Source organism: Patella vulgata, chromosome 5 (assembly GCF_932274485.2).
Source record: "Patella vulgata chromosome 5, xgPatVulg1.2, whole genome shotgun sequence".
Taxonomy (NCBI): Eukaryota; Metazoa; Mollusca; class Gastropoda; family Patellidae; genus Patella; species Patella vulgata.
The window spans coordinates 80,399,667-80,407,606 of record NC_065883.2 but is presented as its reverse complement, the minus strand read 5'-3'; the positions used below and the strand labels follow the sequence as shown (position 1 = coordinate 80,407,606).

The 7,940-nt window shown below is 37.6% G+C and overlaps 1 protein-coding gene across 1 annotated transcript; it reads right to left on the bottom strand.

Annotated features, from left to right (window-relative positions):
• Positions 1-127: 127 nt before the first annotated feature.
• On the bottom strand, positions 128-6,284 carry LOC126822551 (39S ribosomal protein L11, mitochondrial). The gene is made up of 4 exons (XM_050551500.2): positions 6,113-6,284; positions 4,820-4,915; positions 3,207-3,300; positions 128-1,234 (listed from the first exon to the last, which is right to left on the bottom strand). The coding sequence occupies exons 1-4, from the start codon at positions 6,248-6,250 to the stop codon at positions 972-974; spliced, it is 591 nt and encodes a 196-aa protein (XP_050407457.1). The 5' UTR covers positions 6,251-6,284; the 3' UTR covers positions 128-971.
• Between the last annotated feature and the right edge of the window lie 1,656 nt (positions 6,285-7,940).

Here is a 7,940-nt window from a genome sequence, read left to right as displayed (position 1 = left end):
CTGATGATACAACAACCCAGTATCAAGTCACTGCAGCTCCTCCTGGTGCTACACGACGCGACATCAAACATGAATCGTAATAATTTAGATGTTGTGAAAATTCCACGTGATAACACAGAACAATATGAAATTTATATAAAAGTAATATTTTACTTGATTTATTATTACATGGTGACAACCTCTAGCATTGTCAGGCGCAGATCCAAGGGGGGGTGTCACCTGGCCTATTTTACTAGTTTTATTATTACAAGGTGACAAACATCTAGCACTGTTTTAGTTACATGATTTATCAAATTAAACATTATTTCCATATCAGTCTATTTCCCACGAGTCCTATCTTGATTTATCAAATTAAACATTAGTTCTATATCAAATCTATTTCACATTAGTCTTGTGTAGATTTCTTTGGTAACTTAAATGAAGTAAAATGAAGAGAAATACTAGTAATCTTGTATTTAGGTTTTGAAGGAAGGGATGGCTTTTCATTTCTGACACCCAACAGAACCTTGATTTATATCACTATTGATAAAAGTCAATCACATGTAACAGGGTGGAGTGGGGTGGGGGGAAGCTCGATCGTCGGTCTAGAATGTTGTGATTTGACAGAACTGCAATTAAGTAACACAGAATTGAGTTCTGTCACAGTTCTACCTATCCCAAAATACAATTGGTTTGATTGAAATCACGACATGATAAAACCTTACAGCCATAGTGATTGGTCGAGAGATAGTAGCCATATTCAACGTTTACTCGGTTGACACCTGATGAGGGATTGAGATAATTCTATCCCACAATGCTCAGTCGAGTAACCCCACTTGCTACCCCTATAATTATATATTGCTTTTTGGGAGCTATACAGCGCCCCACCCCTTACACTGCAGTATATAATTCTACTTTTACTTGAGTAAAAATGGCACAGTACATTTCAATCATACAGACTTTGTCCTCATTAAATCCACACTTATTCTATTCTATAAACGTAACATCTTTGCTTGACGTAATTCTTCTAATTCTTCTTTTTGTTGTTCTAAAATTACTTGACGGTCTTGAATAAACTGACTATAGTCTTCGACGGTCAGGTTTTTTACGACCTCAATGCCACAACTATGAGCACTTCCTATTATTTTTTGGCATATCAACTCCATCGGGACATTCTCAAAAGTTGGATCTTGACTTTTTATTTTTGCGATTTCGTAGACGTGTTTTAAAGTGACCTTTCCTGCTGTTTCATGACCTGTGAACAAACAAACACATCAAATAAATAAAACTTCTAAGTCTGCTGGAGGTTGGATGGCAGAATGGTTAGCATGTGCGCGCTGTATCATACGGTCTGTCATTGAGTCAACTGGTGGGGTTTCGATTTCCCAGTTGTACGTGACAATAAGTAGGGTCACCTGCCCATCCCCGTGGGTTTTCTCCAGTTTCCTCTCACTGCTTAAGATCCCTAGTGCAAGCGAATTATTGAAATAAAATTAAACCATCTCTCTCTCTCTCTCTCTCAAGACCCCTACACGCAAGTGAATTATTGAAATAGAATTGAACCATGTTAGTCCCGAAATGACCTGGTCTGTGTCGAGTGCATGTTAAATCTCTCTCTCTCTCGCACGGATGATGTGCGGGATTAGCCAATGAAACTGTCTGTTATGACGAGTTTTTGGCGTGAGGTGCACGGAACTGTAGGTAATCCACTAGGAACGTCAACGCTGATTGATTAATCAATGTCTGGTGTCACAGGGTCAAAAGTCACTCGTGTGACCCCTGACACGACCTCCCAGTACAACCGGTCAGATCTTCATGTAGTGTAGACTATTGAAAGTATAAAAAGACGAAAGAAATATAGATGTGTATTTTAATCCGATTGTAGAACTAGGTCCTGTTTCTTGAAATCTTAACTAAAGATAAAATCCAATTTTAGTAATTACTTCAATTTTGGCTAAGAAGTAAGCACTAAAATCAGTCTGATATTATCCAATCGAATTACTAAAATTTGGATTTTATCTTAGTTAAAATTTCGTGAAACAGGACCCTGGTTATTATTATTGTTCGATTTATATAGCGCTTCATTACACGTGAGTGTTTCTAAGCGCATTCACAACAAAACAGTTCAAAAACATTTTTGAAATAAGTACGTTTTTAAGTTAGTCTTAAAGCTCTGGATGGAAGAGGACTCTTGAAGAGTTTTTGGAAGATCATTCCACATTTTAGCTGCTCTGACGGAGAAAGCATATTCACCAGAATGCTTAATATAATTTCAACATACAGATCATTGCTACCGTTGATTCGTAACTAATGCAACTTTAAGCGATAATAGAATTTTAACAAATAGATCTCTACTACAGTAGATTCATTATAAAGATTTGAATAATTCAGAAGTAGCAGAAATAAAGGAAAGAGTTATTGATACTGATTGAAGTTGTGGGACGAAGAGTTGCTATGAGATTGAGAGAGAATATCTGTTAGATCTCAGGTACCGGTTCACTATCACCTGACAACTAAACCCAGGCCTTCACAACATCCATTACAGATGTATCAAGCACACCATGCCTTGTACACGTTACCCACCACAACTTTATGCTATCAGGGGCATGGGGGACCCTACGAAAGAGCCAAAAATTAGGGCTAGCATAGACGAACGAGGTACAAACAAAAGTAATGCCGAATAATTAATCTTTGTCCACCAACTTTTTTGTCCCGACAAATTGCCTGATGATACATAAACGGTACCAGACACCCTCCATATAAGGACCCCTTAGCCATGTGGTACAACTACGATGGAATATATATTATTGGTACCCACTGAAACCAAGTTTAAATGATCAAGCATTCCTTAGAGCAGTGATTCTCAACCAGTTTACCGCTAGATCTTCCTAAGTGTGCCGCAAAATTTTGAACGGCACACAAAGAAAATGCAAAAAAACATGTGATCCTAAATGTGTATTCACTGGTGTCTACTGATAAGTTCATAGCTGTGCTTCTCTTTTTTTTGGTTTGAGTCATTCTATATGTCTATAACTTGTTTCTGCCTAAGTTCATAGCTGTGTTTTTATTTTGCAAAATTCAAATATATTTTCTATATATTTATAATTTAGCCAGGTGTGCCACTATTTTTTCATGTGTCCCAAGGTGTGCCGGTGCCCAAATAAGGTTGAGAACCACTGCCTTAGAGAATACAGAATGACCCAAGAGACACCTCCATGGTTACATACCCGTTTTCATGACCCCTTTCTGTGTACCAGCTGCTTGTTTGAGGAAGTATGTAACAGGAGGATTGTGTATGACTATGCTGAAAGTTCTATCAGGCTGAAACACACAAATCAAATAATTAAAATAACAAAATATTCCAGACAATCATTTTACAAATTAAGGGAAGTCTGTCTTGACAAAACATGGTTGGAACCAATAGAGTGCTTCCACTTCAAACTATTTCCCAAAAGAAATGTAATAGGGTTTGGCGTCCTACTGTTCTGCTCTGACTGGGCTAATGAAGAGGCCATATAGTGTGCTATGAGGGAAAATTTTTCCCAGACAGTTGCGCTACGTTCTACTCTTACATTGAATTCCAACAGCCAAGGGATCTTTTACGTGCACGCCAATGTGTACTTGGTTTTACATATCTTCCGAATGCCTAGACAGCTGTCCTTGTCAGGCCCTCCGTCCTGCACCACCAACAAGGGGAAACCACATCGGAAAAAAGACGTTAAGAGTACCAGTATTTCTTGTGTTTTATAGTTAACTTTTATTCAATTTTTAATATTATGACCTGCTGATTGACTGACAAGTAAATTGTTCAGCAGGTCAGTCAAGACTTGTAAACATCACTGAAACAAGACCCCTCATCCAATTACTATATTTCATATTTTAGTTGCTGGTGTCATTCGTTACTTGTTGGGGGTCACACTGGCTAAGTAGGTAAGACGCTGGCTCGCTAGCCTGGAGGTCGGGTGTCCTGATTTTCCAGCATGGTTCCCCCTTGTCAGTGAAGCAAGACAGAGGGCTTGACAAGGACAGCTGTCTAGTCTATCGGATGGGCCGAAAAACCGAGGTTCCATGTACACATGGGCGTGCACGTAACAGATCCCATGACAGTTGGAATTCGATAAAAGAGTAGGCTGTAGTGCCGCTGACCGGGCAAATTTCCCTCATAGCATACTTTGTTATTTTGATTGTTGGTTGTGACAACAGAGCTTTTTTTTGTTTTATTTTTCAGTTTGCTATTTCATTAACTATGCTGTTCCAAGGCCCATCAAAAGATTTAACCAAACAACATTTAGAAGATGGTATTGGCTTATTTATATCATCTGTCTGCAGGGAATTAATCATATCTTTGTGTATACTGAACAGAATTGAATCATTTTGGGCCTGGTAGTCTTTTTAGAGATTCAACTTTTACATAGCAGCACCTGTTGGAATAAAGATTTTACTCAAATAAAACTTAATAGGGTTATAAATCATCACTGGAGAACACAGTCATTATTTTACATAGGCGAGCAATCGCTCTCGAGCACCTTGTCGTGCAACTGAATGTCTCCTTTACAAAGTCATAGGTGGTTTATTAAACTTTATGAAACCATGAATGACCCCCCCTAACATGCAGTTATTGATCTGCAGAACCATTTCTCATACACAAAACTAATCACTCTCCCTAATATCAGATCACTCTCTTTAATTTCTAAACCACCCTTCTTATCAAAACTGGGAGAGCTTTTTTAGGGGAGCGATTTTTTCAATTTGTTGATTAAGGGGAGCCTTTTTCGGCTCTCCTCAAAAATACAAACAACTATGACTGTGAACACAAATTCAACTAATAATATTTTCTTACATTTACTGTTATTCTTGTAGGTAGTGGGATACCCTTTTTAATGTTATCAGTTCTTTCATTAAATTCTTTACAAAATCCTGCAATTTGAATTCCTCTCTGAAAAAAAAAGAAAGAAAAGTAACAGTGAGCTTAAAACCATAAAATGATCATCATTGCTTGATAAATACGAGAGAAGCCTAGTCAAAATGTAGGCATATTACACTAATTATAATGGTAACCTCATTAAATGTAGGCCTATTACACTAATTATAATGGTAACCTCATTAAATGTAGGCATATTACACTAATTATAATGGTAACCTCATTAAATGTAGGCCTATTACACTAATTATAATGGTAACCTCATTAAATCTAGACCTATTACACTAATTATAAGGGTAACCTCATCAAATGTAGGCCTATTACACTAATTACAATGGTAACCTCATTAAATTAAGACCTATTACACTAATTATAAGGGTAACCTCATTAAATTAAGACCTATTACACTAATTATAAGGGTAACCTCATCAAATGTAGGCCTATTACACTAATTACAATGGTAACCTCATTAAATTAAGACCTATTACACTAATTACAATGGTAACCTCATTAAATTAAGACCTATTACACTAATTATAAGGGTAACCTCATCAAATGTAGGCCTATTACACTAATTACAATGGTAACCTCATTAAATTAAGACCTATTACACTAATTACAATGGTAACCTCATTAAATTAAGACCTATTACACTAATTATAAGGGTAACCTCATCAAATATAATGGGTAAAAAAATTAATAATTATTGATTTGTTGTGAATCAAGTAGGGCCTACATGATTTTATTGAGGGGAGAGAGAGAAATGGGGTTCAACATCCTCTCGACACATGGTTCAATTTTATTTCAATAATTTGCTTGTGCATAGGGGTCTTTATCAGTGGGAGGAATGCAGAGTACCCTGAGAAAACCCACAAGGCTGGACAGGCGACCCTACTCCTTGTCACTTACAACCGGGGAATCGAAAACCACGCCACTTGACTCAATGACAGACCGTATGATACAATACATTCGAGCATGCAATCCCCCCTACAGGAAGAAGCTTTGGGTCTCTTAGGTCTTGTCTTTGATATCACTCTTGTGCAAACAGACGTTAAAGAACTCTATTTATAATACTACTAATTCGCACCATACGACACGTGATGTGTTGGACTTGGAATTTCACCAAACAACGGCAACGGGTACCAAAACCAATCCAATGGTGATTCGATTAGAAGAAATACCATGAATTAATTGCTATTTTTATTTATGTACCTGTCCAAGTTGAGGTCCCAGGGGTGGGGCAGGTGACGCCATCCCCGCAGGTATGTAAGTCTTCATAAATGGAGGGTGAACAACTTTAGTTACAGCTTTTTTCATTCCTTGAACAACCTTTCCACCTCGAGCTGCCATTTTGCCTTTGGTTATCTCCCTTTACTCATCCGTACTTGATTAGCTAGAATCTCCCAATCGGTTTATACATACTCGATTCTATGTGTAGGTGGAATATTTAGGACAGGTTAAATTGGGTTTAACGGGCACTCGACAAAAACTCGGTCATTTCGGGACAAACACATTGTTTAATTTTATTTCAATAATGTGACACCGCGGCCCCCTCTTCAGGCTATGAGGGGGTGCAGGCTGTTTCGTAACCTGGCTGTTTCGTACTTAGTTCATTCGTACCTCACTTCGTACCTCAAATTGATTCGTACCTTTTCCTATGTTGTTGAAATCAGTTGAAAGAAATTGAATATGCCGAACCAGAATTAGAATATGCACGAGATTTGGACCTCAAATTGATTAGTTCCCTTTCCTAAATCCAAAGGCTAAATTTATAAAAATGGCAGCCAAACGAGAATTAGAATACACACGTGATTTGGGCGTATTATAAATACCTCCAATGTTTTAATCGATTCATAAATCTGAAATTTAATAAAATTATTCAGGAATTTTGCGATCAGAAAATCTAGAATAAAAGCTATTTTTATTTTAGCATGCCTCCGCATTTACTAATCTTCTGATATGTTTCATTGTATGTTTGCTTGACAACGATGAGGTAGGCCCATGCCCTCATTGAAACGTTGCAGTTTAAGATTTAAGAAATTTATTGGATGACAAGACTGTATTAAATACATTAAATCAGCTTTTTATCTATTTATAGTACTGGGTTCAATACAGTCTTATTTTTATCTCCTTTCATTAATGAATTATATGGGCCATGTAGGGGGTGGTCGGTCTGAATGTCTGTAGAACGCGTAATGCATTACTAATGTCCAATTTTAGTAACAATAGGTGGATTTTCTTCTATTCTTACCACGCATAATCCATTTAAATATACGAAGCTTTTAAACTAGACGTAGTAGTAGTAAATATATGAATGGGTTTTGGTCCGTGAGTTTATTTGTATACAGACTGTTTGATCTAGATTAAAAAAGGTATACTTTGATGATGTAGAATAATTGGCCATCGGTAAATCAGAGAATGATAGACATCTTTAGCATCTATTTTAATACTGTTTCATTGGCGAGGCATTCGCGGTGGCTCTGTGAGTAAGACGATGGCTCGGAAGCCTGGAAGTCTCGGGTTCGCTCTCTTGGTTGGCCAAGAAAGTTCCTCGGAAATTTTGACGTGGCGCAGAACGGAGGGTTTGACAAGAACAGCTGTCTAGTCGTTCGGACGGAACGTAAAACCAAGGTCCCGGTAGGCATTGGCGTGCACGTAAAAGAACCCTTGACAGGTGGAATTCGGTGTAAGAGTAGAGGAGGTAGCGTCTGTCTTGCCACAATTTCCCTCATAGCACACTGTATGATGTATGCCCGTCTTCATTAGCCCAGTTGGAGCAGAACAGTAGGAAGTTAAACCACATTTCATTAGCCCAGTTGGAGCAGAACAGTAGGACGTTAAACCCCATTTCATTTCGTTTTATTGGTGTGTAGTAAAGTGATATATTGATGTATGTTGGGGTTTATAATTAATTAACACTTTTAGATGCAATTACAAGCTGTTAATTGTATTTACATATAGCACAATATATACAATGTGTATTGTTACGTGTTTTATTGGTCTGTAGCGCGCCATGCAATATGGTGTATCTATTTATCTA

Bases quoted from the DNA above. Each gene is read 5' to 3' on its own strand.
- LOC126822551 (XM_050551500.2), bottom strand. From the start codon at position 6,250: ATGGCAGCTCGAGGTGGAAAGGTTGTTCAAGGAATGAAAAAAGCTGTA. The intron at 4,916-6,112 runs GTACATAAATAA...TTTTTTTTTCAG, and splicing joins TGGGACCTCAACTTGGACAG to AGAGGAATTCAAATTGCAGG. The intron at 1,235-3,206 runs GTATGTAACCAT...GTTTGTTCACAG, and splicing joins GAAAGGGGTCATGAAAACGG to GTCATGAAACAGCAGGAAAG.